Raw genomic sequence first — 16,225 nt, 5'->3', positions numbered from 1 at the left:
GACAATGCCATCGCCATCTGGATTCATGACCACCTAGACGTAATGCTCCATTTAAATTCAGCTTCTCCAGCACTGGACAAATTCACTTCTTAGCTCGTTTAAAATATGCAAATATTACTCCATTTAATGCATGCTAATTTCATAAATTGTCTAACAAGCTGACTAATATCACATGATACGATCATGATCATCGCCAACGTCAGACGTCCGACATCAACGTCATCTCTCATGCTTCGCGCCGGTATGTATTGTGGTAATGGCTTCCTTCGATAGGGCCATGCTGCAACGGCTGCCTGTTCGTATCGGTCTCAACGAGAGTATCCATCAATCCCGATGGAACATTCTAGAGGAGAAGGCCCGCAAGCTGCGCCCCTTCACCACAAGCCTCTTCCTGTCGCTACCTAATGAGCTCATCCTGGAGGTGGCCGACTATCTGAATCTGAAGAATCTCGCCCGTCTGTCCCGAGTCAACCGCCATCTTCGACAGCTCCTGGTGTCCCTGGTGTATCGAGTCGGTACGTGGTCTATTTAAATCCCCGAGTATACTAGTTGGTTAGTAGCTGCTGGCTGGTAGAGACCGTTTCCGCTGACTTCCCCAGGAAGCCGGGAGGTCGACCCTCATTTCAAATGCTATCTCTACACCTGGCTGCACTATGCCGCCGCGACAGGCGATGTGCCGCTGGCTCGCCGACTGATAGCCGAGGGAGCTGATCCCCGCAAATGGGACGACACGCGCGAGTGGTCGCCTCTCTACGTCGCCGTCGTCAACGGCCACATCGAGATAGTTGAGGAGTTCGGTCTCACCGAGGCGGACATGCACCGACGACATCTCGGCGCGGGCGCCTCCCTACTCCATGCGGCTGTGGAGGGCCGAAGCGAATATCTGATCCGTCGCTGCATCGGCCTGGGTGCTTCGATCGAGGCGCGAGACGCTCTCGGCGACACCCCGCTGCATCATGCTGCCGGTCGCGGCAACATCCACATCGTGCGTCTCCTGGTCGAACTGGGCGCTCCGGTCAACGCGCGCGATCGCCCCGGGCTTGTCCCCCTCCACCGGGCGGCCTCTGCGCGTGCCTACTGGGACCGGCCCGATACGCGCGGAGAGACCATCCAGTTCCTCGTCTCCTGTGGTGCGGCTGTCGATGCCCCGGACAACCGTGGTTGCACCCCGAGTCTGGTCGCCGCCGGGTGCGGCAACCTCAGCTCGATCCAGCTGCTGTATGCGCTGGGGGCTCGTCTGGACGAGCGCGACAGTATGGGTCGAGCCGCGCTGCACGAAGCGGCGTCGTCGACGATGATCACGGACCGGGATAACCGCATCGCCATGATCAACCTGTTGTGTGGGCTGGGGATGAAAGTGGACGTACGTGACTCGATGGGCGAGACCCCGCTGCATCTAGCCGCCTTTCAGGGTTATCCGGAGGCGATTCGTCGACTGGTGGAGCTGGGGGCCAAGCTGGACTGTCGGAATGCATTGGGGCAGACCCCTCTACACGGGGTGGCACTGGATGATTTATCGATCATCCGGCTGCTGGGGGCGCTGGGGGCGGATGTCAACGCCAAAGACTACGAGGGGATGACACCGCTGCATCAAGTGATTATCGACGGCACGGAGAATATGGCACTGGAGTTGATCCGACTGGGAAGTGATCTGGATATGAAGAGCAATGACGGGTTGACCCCGTGGGATATTGCTATTTTTGAAGAAATGGAGACTTTAATAGAGATGTACAAAGACCGGTATGTGCCGGAGTATACCCTGTATGATAGTTAACAGTGAATAATGACGCATCTTTTCTATTCTTCTCGTGCTACTTTACTTCTATCTGTATCTCTGTCCCTATCCCTATCCTTCCTACAATCTATTATTATCACAATGAACCACATCACCGACAATATCCCCCCCGACCTCCTTCCCAACCTCTCCATCCCCAACCTTGACAAACCCATCAAGATCCTCATGATCCACGGTACTCATTCTACCGTCCATCTTGAGTCTCACCAGCTAACAAGTCATGCCACGGCTCCTCCAGCGCCCGCGTCTTCTACAAATACCGCGGCCTTCAGCCCACCATCCGCCAGGAAACGATCTGTCAACTCCATCGCGACATCGAATACTTCATTCCCAATGCGCCGCTCCTGCCCACGGGGTTCGACCCGGGCATGTGGACCTGGATCTGGGTGATTATCGCAAAGACAAAGTGTCGGGGTTTGATCAGTCGATATCATACCTGATCAAGTTCATGGAAGAGAACGGTCCATTTGATGGGATCGTGGGGAGCTCTGCGGGCGCAACTGTCGCATTGGTGGTTGCGAGTTTGTTGGAGAGACAGGATAGATGTGAGGTTTTGGATGTGAAAGTATCTTCCCTATCCCTTTTCCTCTATGGACGTATTCTACGAGCATGAAAGTTGCTAAGTGTTTATATATAGACAGATCATCCCCTCGTTCGCTTCATCCTCGCCTACAGCGGATTCAAAATGGATCATCCATGCTACAAAGGCAGATGCCTTTGTATCGTATCGAGACTCCCGTTCTGCATTTCATTGGTGAGCTGGACACTTACATCCCCAGAGCGATGACGCGGGATCTGGCTCTAGCTGTCGCAATCATGAGATTGTGTATTTCCCGAGAGGTCATTATATCCCTCGTCTGATGAGGACAACTCTGGCGGCGGCGGAGTTTATGATTCGTGCTTTGGGGATGCAGGATGCGGATGAATGGGAGGATGTGTAATCTGTTCTATTCAGGAATGTTTACGCTATTCAACTAGCCAGGAGATTGGATAGTTAGTTAGAATCCTTCATGATCATGTAATCAGTCCTAGTTCATCTGTTGGTGTCTGATCAATTTCCTGAATCTGACATTCCTTCTTCGATCGATGAAAGTGGTAACTATGGTTCCATTTATCAAAACATAGAGGTAGATCTTGTATCTTTCTTTTCTTCATTTTCATCATTTTTCTATCTACTCTATACTCTTCTCTATCCTATATTATACTATATACTATACAAAATGAGGGCCATCACCTCCTCACCCTCCTCACCACAGCCCTAGGCCTCCCCTCCAACCTCATCACCCAAGATGCCAACGTCAAGTTCTCCAGAAAGCAGGACGGTGAAAGAAGCATCTGCGTAATGCGGTTCGGGCGCCCAGCACTCACGCTGCAACAAGGCCACCTACGCAGGCGACTCAAGCCACAAAGGGGGATCAGTCAGTGACGGTCTGGCGGCTGGATCCGGGTCCCAGGGAGCGGCGCTCTTCTCGGAGTGTTCGAAGTTGGATATTGATGGTACCATCCCTATCCCTTCTTTTCCCCTGGTGGAATGTATGCTGGGATATATGCTAATGGGTACAGTTACGATATTGTTGCTGCTCGGGGTGCAGGGTCAGTTGAATCGGCAATGTAAACAGAATGTAGCGTGTTGTCAAGAGAATGGTGCTGGTGCTGTAAGTTTCTCGCGATTATTCTGGTCTAAGGTAGGAAATAGATATGCTAATGCTGGATGATGTATAGGATCGTGGTCTGCTCGGGGTGGCACTGAGTTGTATTGGGATTTGGTCGATTAATAGTTTGGCTGGTGTATTCTATTCCTTTCCTGATTTCTTGTACATTATTAATTATATATTAGTTTCAATTATAATATAGTAGGACAGGGATCTAATGTCTCATGTGTAAGATTGTTTTGTTAACGCCAGCCTTGTCTAACGATACATTCGATCATCAGTTATTAAATATAACCTCATACATATATATATAAATAAATAATGTCGAATACGCCCCTCCGACTCTTCTCCCTCGGTATGCGCACCAACTCTTCTCTGTCTCAAAATAACTGTAGTTATAATATAGATGACGGTTATCCCACCGCCATCAGCCAACTAGTCATCCTGCTGGGATTGATGCGCTCGATCCAGATACAAAACGCCCTTCCGAGTCCACTGAGTCCGCACGAGGTCTTTGATCTCATCGGTGCAACGGGCCACGGGGAGCTCAATGCCCTCCTGTTAGGGTGATTACAACTCATCCTCGATCAATCACTGAGCGAGTACAGAGATCTTGCCAGGAAGGTCTCCAAGAAGCGGAAACTACAGGGTAAGAAGGGTCGGTATAAAGCCATGGCTATGAAATGCAATCAAGGATATGGTGCGGAAGTTTTCGCCAGAGGATACTCTCTCGCTAGATACAGAAGACCAAGGATGTAAGGTGTGAGCTTGACAATCCTATTAATTGTAGGTACTACCATATCATGCTCCATATAACAGATTCGTCTGCACCCATGGCGTTCTCGCCATAGAACATCCATGACTCCTCTGCTCCTATGCAACTTTCCAGGTCGACGACTACTCAGACGCTACGATCTGGCAAGCTGGTCGTGCCAGCACTGCCGATCCTGTCCTCTTCAAGCATCTACGTCTAATGTCCTTAGGGTTCCAGGACAAACTAATAGACGGAACCGTTAAGAGCCTCCGGGAACAGGCAGCGAGCATCTTCGCGGCAGATTGACTTGTCTCGTGCATCGTCAGCATTGGTTCTGGAAAGCGCTGATTCTAGAACTCCCACGGCCTGGGTTCTTCCAGCGTCTACTTCCCACAAAGATCCTGTCGGTCTTGGAAGCGTTGGCGTGTGATGCAGAACAGACAGCCAACGAGATGGATCGGAGGCTTGACCATCCGCCTGATCTGTATATCCGGTTCAATGTGGGAGAGAGATTCGCTGGGATCGGTCCGGATGAATGGAAACAAATGAGCAGGGTCGAGGCAACTACGATGGATTATCTAGGGAGTCTGCCTGCAAGGGCTGGTATCCTGAGCGCTGCATCTTCATTATCTAGCGATGTTGGAATATGCACAGCTTCTAATCTACCTACATAGCTATCAAACCTTTCTCGGTTTTCGCACCATACAATAAAGCTATCCGGTCAGCATTGCCATATCCATCTTCGAATCTGATATCGAACGTACCTTGCATGCATCCGTCCCATCGACACACTCAATCTCCTCGACCAACTCAAACCCCAACTTCTCATAAATAATCAAATTCGGTACTCCCTTGGAACTCTCTAGATAACACGACCGACCCTCGAGGTCTGCCCTGCGCGTCACCACCTCAACCAGTTTCCTGCCGACGCCCTGGCCGCGCATCTCCGCACTGACCGCCAGCACATTGCAGAAGTAGTACCCGCGGGGGTCCGTCCATACTCGGGCATGAGTATCGCGCTGCATTGCCTTCCACAGACGATACCGGGAGAGATTGAGCCCGCCGCGTCCGCCGAAACGGATGTTGAATGTCAATTGGCGGAAGGAGAGCAGCCAGTCCTGCGCCCAGACGGACCACGAGGGACGATACTGCTTCGGCTGCGGACTGAACCACCAGCAGACGCCGACGACGGAAGCGCTTCGTTTGTCGCTGGGGGGAGCCTTGGCGATGTAGATAGGCATGTTGCAGTTGAGGCCATATTGGAAATGGGCGGCTAACGAGGCGGCGTTGCGGTGGACATTATACTATCATATTAATATTATTATGTAATTCATATATTAATTTATTCATAGGATAAATCGATAGTATAATACATACTCGGCCATCAAACAGCCACAGGAAATACGGATCTTCCGCAAACGCGGTCTGCACGCATTCTACGGCCTCGGGGATGTCCTTCTCGGTCAAAGGAACGATCTCGATCGCCATGATGGCAGTCCAGGAGGCTGTTAATTTCTACTGTTTCTGCGAATGGGTTGGGATAAAGCGATAGTGTAGGCGTGCGAATGGCGGCGGAGGGGATAGAGCGACAGCGCCATCTAAGATGAGCTGGGAGGAGGGAGATAGAGGATAGAGGGGGGGGTTAGGAAACGATGGAGGATGGAGAATGAAGAAATGGATGGGAATGGATAGAGGAATGAATATTGGAATGCACTGTGAGAGTATATATAGAGAGAGAGACAGATGCTCTACATACTCTGTATAAACAGTCTAACCCGATTCGGGAGTTCGACGCGGTCTCATCATTCCGCTATGAATGGTGGGATCGGCGGTTGCCAAGACGTTAGGCAGTTTTAGGAAGGTAGTGCCGGCGGGTCTATCTGGTCAAGTGATCTCTTTGAAGTTGGTTGAGTGGTACGGACGAAGAGGAGGTATGGGGCAGATGAGGGGCAGTCTATCGTAGTTAGTGCTTATCTCAAAGATGGGAGAAGAGGTCTTGTCAGGACAATGTTTATGAAGGACAAAGTACGAACTATTTGCTAATGGACAACGTATCTTATCTAATCTCTCCCTCAGAGATTAGTTAGATCTATATATTTGTGTATGAAACAAAGAGGAATTCCTTTAGGCACATTGAGATATTGAAAAAAGCCTAAATAAGAACAAGATCAAGATTGCATAGTCTAACTTCACTATCATATATATTCTAGAATTATCCGAAGTAGCTTCATAAACATCATGTTGTTGTGTATAGTTTGTATGCAGGTGACAGTCCGTACTGACGTTGCAAGTGGGGTCACCTCCTATAAATAAGGAATCACCATCCCATACAACTCTTGTAATTCATACAATTCATAATTCACCAACTACACTCATAAGTCTACAATGTCCTACTACCAATCCCACCACGCCGAATCCACACACGATGCCCAACTCTTCATCGACAACCAGTTGCGTCCATCCTCCACTCAATCATGGATCGATGTGCACGACCCCGCTACCAACCGTTTGATCTCGCGCACCCCCGAAGCCACTCCATCGGAGCTGCACGCCGCCATCGCCTCCGCTAAAGCGGCCTTCCCAGCATGGAGAGACACCAGCACCATGAAGCGTCAACAGCTGATCTTCAAGCTCACTCATCTCATCCGCGAAAACACCTCCGTCCTCGCCACCGCCATCGTCAACGAACAGGGCAAGACCATGTCCGACGCCGTCGGCGACGTCCACCGCGGCCTCCAGGTCTGCGAAACCGCCTGTGGCATTACCACTCAGATCCCCGGCGAGGTCCTCGAAGTCGCCAAGGATATGGAAACCCGCTCCTACCGTCTTCCTCTGGGCGTCGTCGCCGCCATCTGTCCGTTTAATTTCCCCGCCATGATCCCCCTCTGGAGTCTCCCCATCGCCCTGGTCACCGGTAACTGTCTCATCTTGAAACCCACTGAGCGCGCCCCCGCCGCCGCCATGATCATCGCCGAGCTGTGCGCCAAGGCTGGCTTCCCCGCCGGCGTCGTCACCGTCGTGCATGGTTCCAAACCCGTCGTGGACTTTCTTCTCGACGAGCCAGAGATCAAGGCCATCTCGTTCGTCGGATCTAACAAAGTTGGAGAATATATCTACAATCGCGGCGTAGCTAATGGTAAACGCGTCCAGGCTAACCTGGGTGCTAAGAATCATGCCGCGCTCCTCCCCGACTGTAATAAACAGCATGCCATTAATGCCATCACTGGTGCTGCGTTCGGAGCCGCCGGTCAGCGCTGTATGGCGCTCAGCGTTCTGGTAGCGGTGGGTGCGGCCCACGAATGGATTCCCGATTTGGTGAGCAAGGCCAAAGAGTATCGCGCTGGAAGCGGGTTCGACGAACGGTCCGATCTAGGCCCGTTAATCTCGCGTCAGAGTCGAAGTCGCTGCGAGGCGTTGATCGCTAGTGCGGAATCCGAAGGTGCAACGATTGCTCTTGATGGGAGGGGATATAAACCCGAGGGCTTCCCGGATGGAAACTGGGTACATCCCTCTCTTTTATGCCCTATACTTGATCCTAACTAACTAATTAGGTCGGTCCGACGGTCATCACCGGCGTCAAACCACACATGCAATGCTACAAGGAGGAGATCTTCGGACCGGTTCTCCTCTGCGTTGAGACCGACACGCTAGACGAGGCAATCGGACTAATCAACGCCAACGAATGGGGCAATGGCGCCGTGGTCTTCACGCAATCGGGATCCAGCGCCACGCACTTCCAGAAGAAGATCGAGGCCGGTCAACTCGGGATCAATGTACCTATTCCGGTGCCTCTGCCTATGTTCTCGTTCACGGGGAATAAGCGCAGCGTGGCGGGGACCGGACTGGCCAATTTCTACGGAAGGGATGGATTGCGGTTCTATACGCAGTGGAAGACGGTGACTTCTTTATGGAGAGAGGAAGATGCGACAGCGGGGCAGAAGCCGAGTTTTATGCCTGTTTAGTATCATCAGTGAACAGTTATAATACATCAATGAACAGTTATAATACCTATAGATATATCTAGAATATGTCTATGTCTATCCATCTAAAGTTATGACCTCTTCGACTTCCTCTCTCTCGTCATCACGATATACGTCGCCGTGCCCTTTCCCCCAAACGGTTCAAAATCCAGCACGATATCCTCCACCTTCCGCCATCCATACTTCCGATACAACGGGTAACCCTCTGGGGTCGCCTCCAGATAAATCCGGACATCATTTTCATCCGCATAATCCATCCCCCATTGCAGGAGTTTAGTAGCCACGCCTTTCCTTTGATATTCAGACGATGTGGCGATATAATCCAGCGCTATTCCATCAGTACATCCCCCAACATACAATACACACAAAAGGAAGGAAGGAAAGAAGGACATACCAATATCATCAATCTCCATATTCAGCGCCCTCGTCTCCTTCAGTGTCGTAAAAAAATCATCATACAGGGCGCGGTTTGTGCCCTCAGGTATGACGCTCTCTATCTGGGTGATTTTCATCTTCGCTTCCTCGGAGAGCGGTACCCGCGCGTCGGCACTGCCGGGGATCGTCCATCTGGACCAGCCGATAATTCGACCGGTGGTGCTATCCACGGCAGTGAAGACATGTTCGTCCATCGAGTCGAGCTTCTGCAGACATCGTGCAAATTTCAATGGGTATGTTCGCGCGGGATCCATCGAGGGAAATGCATTGTGCCAGTATTCGTGGTGGCTGAAGCAGTCGATGTTGATCAGGGCCAGCGCTGGGACGTCGGATTCGATTGTGGGACGGGTTTGGATGGGCATTTTTACTTGTATATTGTATAGAGGATATAGGATATAGACAAGAAGTGAAAAAGATACTATCGAGTGAGACTGATTGTAGATGGCAGACGTAATATTTAAATGCAAGCACCCGTCGGGAAGATACCGCGGGGTCCAATTCGGGTATAGAGTCGGTTGCAATCCGGTGTTCCTGCCATGGCTTAATAAGGATTATGATTTGAATGGATGCTTGTGGATTGTTTGATTCTTGGTAGGGATCGGAAATTCGCTAATTTATGCTGAATCTAGGCATTGTACTGACAAAGGACCCTGTCGGAACAAGATATGCAGAAGTAGGGCTTGCATCAGGCACAGTATATCGGTATATCTGGGTCCGTATTTTCTATATCCATACCTGAATATCCTCACCAGACATTTGGGGGCGGGTATGTATCAATAATATGGCTAGGCCCACTTCCCTAACAAACTCATCAATGCCGTCCCCGCAATAAGAGAAAAACCCCCAATCGAGACCCGTCCTATCGGTGCATTCAGCATCTCGCCTCCCTCCATCACCCAGTCTCGAGCCCACATATCCACCACTCCAACCCACACCAGAATCCCCGCCGACAGCGCATCCAGCGTCCCCAGTGCAATCAGCGTGCTCTTCCCATTGCCATTGAACGAGTTGATCACCCCCATCCCAATCGCCATCCCAATCGGCGTGATCAACGCAAACACCGCGCCCATGATTGTCTTGGTCGGCAGTATACCCCCGGGTAGGAGAGCAATGCGCGCCCCCAGCGCCAATCCCTCGAAGAACTGATGGAACACAATCACCACTAGCAAGGTCTTGTAGAATGAATCCCCCGCCACCACCAGCGTCAGTCCGATCAGGACACTGTGGAAAATCACTCCCGCTTCCATGACCAGCACAGAGAGCTTGGTGTTGGCCTGCGTGGGATCATGCGGCCCGTGACTGTGGCCCAGATGCGCCAGTGCCATCGCCGGTGCGGGCTGCGGGGCGTGAGTTTGAACGTGAACGTCGACATGTTTCTGGTTCTGCGATCCCGTCTCTGTGGCGCTGTCCTGCGCGATGCAGTTCCGATGGGCCCTCGCAAGGAGGATGCGGTGTCCGATGTATTCGGTTAAGAAGGAGAGGAGGATTCCTGCCATCACAATGGCGGATGTGGTGGCTTCGTATTCGAGCTCTCCAAGACATTCATTGCTAAACATTAGATTCGCATGGGTGTAGAGCTATACATGTCAGTTGGAGGTATTGTGAGGGGTGAGTATCGAGGTATTACATGGACAAACGCAGTGGAGAGGATCACTCCCGTGCCAAATTGCTTAATCACCGTCGTTGCAATCGTGTTGATGCTCGAGAATGGCAGTTTAACCAGTCCCATAGGCAGGAAGACTCCCAAAGCACTGGTGAATAACACCACGAATAGCGTTCCTATCCGCAGTGGCATGTTATAGTCGCGCGTCTGGATTCCACAGGTCGGCTTCTTAGAGTTTTCTGACTCTCCGCTTCCCACGCAATGTCTGCAGTATATGATTAGCTGGGATGAGACACGCTAATCAGTGGTAGGGACGCACTCAACACCCGCGTGGAAATGGCAGTTCTGGCCACCGTGTGATTCTGCAGACTCGGTCTGATGGCTGTCGGTGGTTTCGCCTTCTTTGAGGATCTGCACGTCGTTTCCGTCGGGGTCAAGACAGAACCTGCAACAATTAGGCCGGATCAGAGGTAGCTGAGGAAATAAAATCATAGTCTCACCGTTCACTTCCGTGAGAATGACAGCCCGTATACTGCGCCGGGAGTTCGCCCGTCGGGGTCGATTCCAGCGACACCTGGACTTCACTGCCATCACTCTCGATGCAGAACACATCGTCCCCGTGCTTGTGGCATTCTGTCACGGCAGACGAATCCGCCGATGCAGTCGTGGTGGCTCTCACCGACGTCGCTGTGGCCGCAATGTGAGTCGTGACGGGTGTCTCGTTGCCATCCTTCCCATAGCAGTACTCGACCTCGCCATGTCTATGGCATCCGGAGTAGCTCTGAGCATGCACTGCCCCCAAGGTGAGCGACGCAAGGATCAATCTGCGGACCATAATTGACTATATGACAGTCCCTGTTATCTTGGGATAGTTGACGTCGTACTCTCCAAAGAGTATTTATGTCCCGCTGCTCCCAAGGTGTCAACCCCCGCCTGTCCCCCGGGTCCGTGGATGGATTTTTTTCGTGGATGGAATGAATCGAGACACCGATATTAGCTCTTACAACGGAAGACGAGGGATGTGCTTGTTCATGGCTGCCTCTCTGTCTCCACTGTGCAGAGATTTATGAAGGCGTCGAGACTAACTCCCAAGGTATCTCTGCCAAGCACAGTGTCCATCGCCAAGCGGATTAAAGACTCGTATATTGGGCTGAGTTGGATCCTCAGTGTCTGGCGCTTCCAAGGTCCTCGTCCAGCCTTGGCGGAGGACTTGGCTATGATATGATTTGGCGGGATATGAAGTTCATTTTGTACTCCGATGACAAGGTAGTGGATACTCGGTGCTTAGGTATCTTGAGGGTTCGTATTGCATTGCGTGATGGGGACCATGTGGTCGTTGCGTAGGGCTAGTCATATATCAAATCAACTTCACGGCCACAAGGTGCTCCTTGGCATCAACGATCATGATATCGATATCCAGAGGCTCTACCGTGATATCTCGAGAAAGCAATCAAATCCAAGAGACCTTGGCAATCAGCCACGATATCCACGGCAGATACGATACTATGCCGTATGGCTCTATAAAAAAGCCTACAAGTCCTCGCGGACAGGGTTGAAGACACTCGGACAGCAACCCGGATAATAAGAAAACAAGAAAATGAAATCCTTCGTCTCACTCCTCCTTCTCTCCGCCGTTTCGGCTTTCCCCGCCCCTGCGCCTGTCGAAACGAACAGAGAAAGTCAATCACCTCCATTTGGTCCTCTCTCCCTGGGACACCGGCGCCATCACCCGATTCCCCATCCACCAGAGCTGCAATGCAACCCAACGGCTCCAGATTGAAACCGGGTTGAACGAGAGCATCGCTCTAGCTGCCCATGCCAAGGCTCACATTCTGCGTTGGGGCAATGAAAGTGCCATCTACCGCAAGTACTTTGGTCATAGTCCTTCCATCGAAGCCATTGGCGCCTACGATATTGTCGTCAACGGAGACAGGGGAGGCGTTCTCTTCCGTTGTGACAACCCAGACGGGAACTGTCAATTAAATGGTGCGTACCACATCGCACTCCTCCCTTCTTCCTTCCATCTCACCCGATGAAATGAAATACAGGATGGGGCGGCCATTGGCGCGGCGAAAATGCAACCGACGAGACCGTCATCTGCGATCTAAGCTACACCTTGCGACGCTCGCTCTCCACCCTCTGCTCAATGGGATACACCGTGTCTGGATCAAAGACAAATACCTTCTGGGCCGCGGACCTGCTGCATCGGCTCTACCATATGCCGGCGTTTGGACAGGGTCGTGTCGAACACTTTGCCGATGACTACGACGGGGTTAGGAAGTTGACCATTGGGAATCGCTCCGTTTCGACACGGGACTCCAACACGTTGCAGTATTTTGCACTCGAGGCGTATGCGTTTGATCTTGTTGTACCGGGGGTAGGATGTTCTGGGGATCATGATGAGGGCCATGATGATAATGGTAAGGATCATCACGATAATGACAAAAAGGAAGATGGAAAAAATATTCCAGCGGTATGTGAATCTTTTTGACTTGTCGAACGAAGCTAACTATGCAGAATTGCCATACCCATGAGGGAGGAGAGTTGCATTGCACTTAGTAGTTGGTGGGATGACATGCTATGGATGGAATGACACGTATGGATTATCTATACTGTACTCTATCCTGACACTATATTCTGTACTGTCGGATACTATCAGTCCACCACCAAGGTCGTCTTTACACTGCATTAGATGAGTTCTGTCAGCTATAGATTTAGCATGCACATACATGAGAAGACAAGATAGGTCCGCATACCTCCACCTCCAGACATGACGAGGTTAGTCGATCGTAATCCAGCCCTAGAAAGTGGCAAGTATGCAATAATTCCAACTCATCACCAGAGTCAAGATTCCAGAGACAGTAATGACACAGGCAACCGTGTCTATGGGGATTGCGGTTCCCTGGGAAACTCGCTTGCATTCTCTGCGTGGAAGAGAGTCCCATTCATTGGCGTTGACATGGTGCGTAGTATTTGAGGACTTCCTGAGACGGTCGCAAATGGTCTGGAATGAAGGGAGAGAGAATAAGAGAATGAGAGGTGGAGCGGGTTCTCTTCGGAGGTTATTTGCATTCCTGTGAATCCGTCCATCCTTTGCTTAAATGGTCTGTGATAAAATAATACTTCAAAAAAAAAAAAAAAAAAAAAAAAAAAAAAAAAAAATAAGGGGGAAAGGGGAGAGGGGCAACAAGGAGAAGAAAAGGGGGTTTTGAATTACTTCCTGAAGCTCCCAGTCTAGGTTCAGATAGATGACGGATATGAGACAAGCGATTCAATGCAGTCTAGATAATTAATTTGCCACGGCACGTTTGATGAAGCGATTTATAATACGTTTGCTTTGGAGCATACCGAGGGTTCGAGTTGTGATGTATCTTGGCAGTCTGGTATCGCATTTATTTCAGACGATTATATAGACAGAAAATTCTCCCATATAGATGAAATAGTACGATAGATAAAATAGGGATTGCTAGGTAGACAGTGCCTTGTAATATATGATGACACTTTGAATAAACGAAGTTGTAGGTTTAAGGCATTATGGATATATACGAGAGATTATATAGGGTGAATGTATATATATATATATTTCCGTAGATAAACATATGGCCTCAAGTGAATACCACAGTATAACTATATGTTTGCTTGGAGTATATAATACATGTCAATACGTTCTAGCCTAATCAAATCAATTTTACTACTGCATTCTAATTAGAGCTGAATAGTATCAATATATATTTCTCCCCAATCTACTCCACAGTTTGCATCTAGAAGCGAGACTATTTTGCCAAAATGACTAAAAAACCTAATTATAGTATCTCTTACCACATTACATCCTAACTCTAATGCCTACGTCAACAGTATATCTAGATTAATCTCAATACCGTGTAGGGACCATTGCCCAGGAAATTCTCTGGCGAACTGGAATGCACACCACTTCACTACAGTGTCATCGTCAGCAGTCCACGTTGTCGTTTGGCAGGTGCAGGCAGACACTCGCCCGTTATGGAAGCTACTGAGCATTGACTCTTAAAGAACATCCACACATCCATTGCTCTATCCACCACCCATCCTAATCCAACCGCATACGATACCCCCAATTTACCTCCTATCCAGCTCTATCCTCCCGTGTCGTCGCATCGATACTCTGTGTATGATTATCTACCTCCACGTCCATCTGTTCCACACAAGATGAATTCGCCGGATCTATCGCCCTTCGGAGCCCAGTTCGCGCACAGAGATGACAAAAGATCAGTGTCATCAAACACCACTCTCCCCACTACTCTCGCTGCCGTACCCGAAGCCCACACCTTGCCATCCTCCCTCGCTACTCCTGTACAGGACTTCGATCCCTGCATCGGCGCTAAACCATCCTCTCCATTCTATCGGCATGCCACTCCCTCTGTCAGTCTCGCCCGTCTCAAACTCCAGTCCAAGAATCCTCAAGCCCGCGAAGTCCACGAAGATCCAGAGAATATCCCAGATACTACCCGGTCGTCGGTGACAGGGGATAGGTCGCATCGCGATTCGAAACTTTGGGCGCAGGAAAAGACACGTTGCGGCTGTATGCAATCATTGTCTAAAAAGCAACAGATCATACTAAAGGCTGCTATTGCGATCGGGACTCTGGGAAGCATGATGGCTATTGCGCTAGGGATTACTGCGGCCGTCGGTGGAGGAGTGTGGAAATCGGATCATCAGCATCGGGTTATCGGATAAGGTGTTTTGGCATCATGACTGCATGTTTTGCTACCCATGTCATGGCCTCGTATCAGAGGTCTGTCTTGCGTGTGAAATAGCAGAAACGGAGAGCACCAGGCTCAGCGGATACCTCCAAGTGATGGGGGAACATCGATGTACATGCGCTCGCAATCGATTGTACAATAAGGGAGCTGCATTGTGGGATGTGTACCTATTCAAGTAAAACTTCATGGCCAGTGAACAATTGCAATGACGACTGTATTCTTATGGTGCCGATAGACCTAAGTAGAAGATAAACGGGATTATGCCTGAATGCCGTTCCAGCTCGGTGCCTGGCGGAAGATTGTCGGCCCTCCCACGTGACCCCACACGCGCATAAAACTCACATTCCGCCGCGCCAAATTTTCTCCCTTTTCTTTTTTTCCTTCCTCACATCGAAAAGTTTTAACAGAATCTGCCACGACCACCGTCCAGAACTCTTCCCACGGCGGTGCGTTGCCTTCGGTCCTCTCGGACTGATCGGTTCTGGAGAAAAAGTTTCCTTGATAGGAAGTTTGCCTCTCGTTGAGTCCTCTTAAGTGAGGGCCATGAGGGGGAAATGTCGATGACGGGATACATCTCTTTTAACTAACTGTATAATGTGAACATAATGTATTAATTACGAGTGTCTGATTGGATTTCTGTATACTGCCTTGGCATTCGAGGAGCGTTCGTACAATAATGCCATCTCCAGCACATGAGCTTCATGAGCATTGTGGTTCCTGCATTACTGCGTAGGGTTGGGAGCGCACTGTGGCCCCAAGGCCTGAGCTGAGTGCACCCTGCAGCAAGGAAGCACACTAATCACCTACAGTCATCAATCCTCTTGACCCAAGTCAGGGTCCAAAAGTAAAACCGACCAAAAAAAGCAAGCAAACTGCTGATCGAGGCATGGACTTGGACAACGCTAAGCGTCAATGACAATGTCACTGTCCCAGTTTACCGCGTCAATCAATCCGCGTTCTTTCTGGCTCCAAGGATGAGGAATGCTGTCTAAGAGATTTAACTGTCCGAGGCGCGCCACACTCATTCCTAACAACATTCTTGTGTCTGAAAACAATGCCTGGACAGTATTTGTTTATTTGGTGCTCAGCATGCTTCACCATACACGTCCAACAATCCGAAGCATGATAAAAGGTGCTCTGGAAGGCCTACCTCCTCCGACTAGATTACAACCCGGAGAATTTTCTTACGACGTCAACAATTCATTCTTTTTAACGTACTCTTTTAGGTTATCTTATTCATAGGCCTCTAGGCCCACCCTCATTCCTT

The 16,225-nt window shown here is 50.2% G+C and overlaps 9 protein-coding genes across 9 annotated transcripts; 6 read left to right on the top strand and 3 right to left on the bottom strand.

The window, feature by feature from the left end:
• Positions 1-256: 256 nt before the first annotated feature.
• ATNIH1004_004781 (uncharacterized protein) lies at positions 257-1,774 on the top strand (the record flags this gene model as incomplete). Its single annotated transcript, XM_033569449.1, has 2 exons — positions 257-515; positions 600-1,774. The coding sequence occupies 2 exons, from the start codon at positions 257-259 to the stop codon at positions 1,772-1,774; spliced, it is 1,434 nt and encodes a 477-aa protein (XP_033428255.1).
• Positions 1,775-1,876: 102 nt separating this feature from the next.
• Positions 1,877-2,736, top strand: OVCA2 (Ovarian cancer-associated protein 2; the record flags this gene model as incomplete). The annotated part of the gene is made up of 4 exons (XM_033569448.1): positions 1,877-1,970; positions 2,014-2,360; positions 2,437-2,514; positions 2,575-2,736. 4 exons carry the CDS (start codon positions 1,877-1,879, stop codon positions 2,734-2,736), a joined length of 681 nt encoding a protein of 226 aa, XP_033428254.1.
• A 1,032-nt stretch (positions 2,737-3,768) lies between these two features.
• ATNIH1004_004779 (uncharacterized protein) lies at positions 3,769-4,875 on the top strand (the record flags this gene model as incomplete). Its single annotated transcript, XM_033569447.1, has 4 exons — positions 3,769-3,802; positions 3,854-4,007; positions 4,056-4,096; positions 4,466-4,875. 4 exons carry the CDS (start codon positions 3,769-3,771, stop codon positions 4,873-4,875), a joined length of 639 nt encoding a protein of 212 aa, XP_033428253.1.
• A 39-nt stretch (positions 4,876-4,914) lies between these two features.
• ATNIH1004_004778 (GNAT family N-acetyltransferase) lies at positions 4,915-5,689 on the bottom strand (the record flags this gene model as incomplete). The annotated part of the gene is made up of 2 exons (XM_033569446.1): positions 4,915-5,505; positions 5,579-5,689. 2 exons carry the CDS (start codon positions 5,687-5,689, stop codon positions 4,915-4,917), a joined length of 702 nt encoding a protein of 233 aa, XP_033428252.1.
• An 897-nt stretch (positions 5,690-6,586) lies between these two features.
• Positions 6,587-8,163, top strand: ATNIH1004_004777 (CoA-acylating methylmalonate-semialdehyde dehydrogenase; the record flags this gene model as incomplete). The annotated part of the gene is made up of 2 exons (XM_033569445.1): positions 6,587-7,702; positions 7,753-8,163. The coding sequence occupies 2 exons, from the start codon at positions 6,587-6,589 to the stop codon at positions 8,161-8,163; spliced, it is 1,527 nt and encodes a 508-aa protein (XP_033428251.1).
• Positions 8,164-8,252: 89 nt separating this feature from the next.
• On the bottom strand, positions 8,253-8,978 carry ATNIH1004_004776 (GNAT family N-acetyltransferase; the record flags this gene model as incomplete). Its single annotated transcript, XM_033569444.1, has 2 exons — positions 8,253-8,509; positions 8,576-8,978. The coding sequence occupies 2 exons, from the start codon at positions 8,976-8,978 to the stop codon at positions 8,253-8,255; spliced, it is 660 nt and encodes a 219-aa protein (XP_033428250.1).
• A 423-nt stretch (positions 8,979-9,401) lies between these two features.
• On the bottom strand, positions 9,402-11,054 carry zrfC (putative ZIP Zinc transporter; the record flags this gene model as incomplete). Its single annotated transcript, XM_033569443.1, has 4 exons — positions 9,402-10,193; positions 10,250-10,484; positions 10,539-10,664; positions 10,720-11,054. 4 exons carry the CDS (start codon positions 11,052-11,054, stop codon positions 9,402-9,404), a joined length of 1,488 nt encoding a protein of 495 aa, XP_033428249.1.
• Positions 11,055-11,285: 231 nt separating this feature from the next.
• On the top strand, positions 11,286-12,753 carry aspf2 (major allergen Asp F2; the record flags this gene model as incomplete). Its single annotated transcript, XM_033569442.1, has 5 exons — positions 11,286-11,312; positions 11,387-11,518; positions 11,968-12,205; positions 12,268-12,639; positions 12,737-12,753. The coding sequence occupies 5 exons, from the start codon at positions 11,286-11,288 to the stop codon at positions 12,751-12,753; spliced, it is 786 nt and encodes a 261-aa protein (XP_033428248.1).
• A 1,651-nt stretch (positions 12,754-14,404) lies between these two features.
• On the top strand, positions 14,405-14,932 carry ATNIH1004_004773 (uncharacterized protein; the record flags this gene model as incomplete). The annotated part of the gene is made up of 1 exon (XM_033569441.1): positions 14,405-14,932. The coding sequence occupies one exon, from the start codon at positions 14,405-14,407 to the stop codon at positions 14,930-14,932; it is 528 nt and encodes a 175-aa protein (XP_033428247.1).
• Positions 14,933-16,225: the final 1,293 nt, after the last annotated feature.

The sequence above is a fragment of the Aspergillus tanneri genome (assembly GCF_003426965.1).
Source record: "Aspergillus tanneri strain NIH1004 chromosome Unknown AapTan_3_pilon_pilon_pilon, whole genome shotgun sequence".
In the NCBI taxonomy this organism is placed as follows: Eukaryota; Fungi; Ascomycota; class Eurotiomycetes; order Eurotiales; family Aspergillaceae; genus Aspergillus; species Aspergillus tanneri.
Note: the sequence above shows the minus strand (reverse complement) of the source record. Positions and strands in the feature narration are given on the sequence as shown.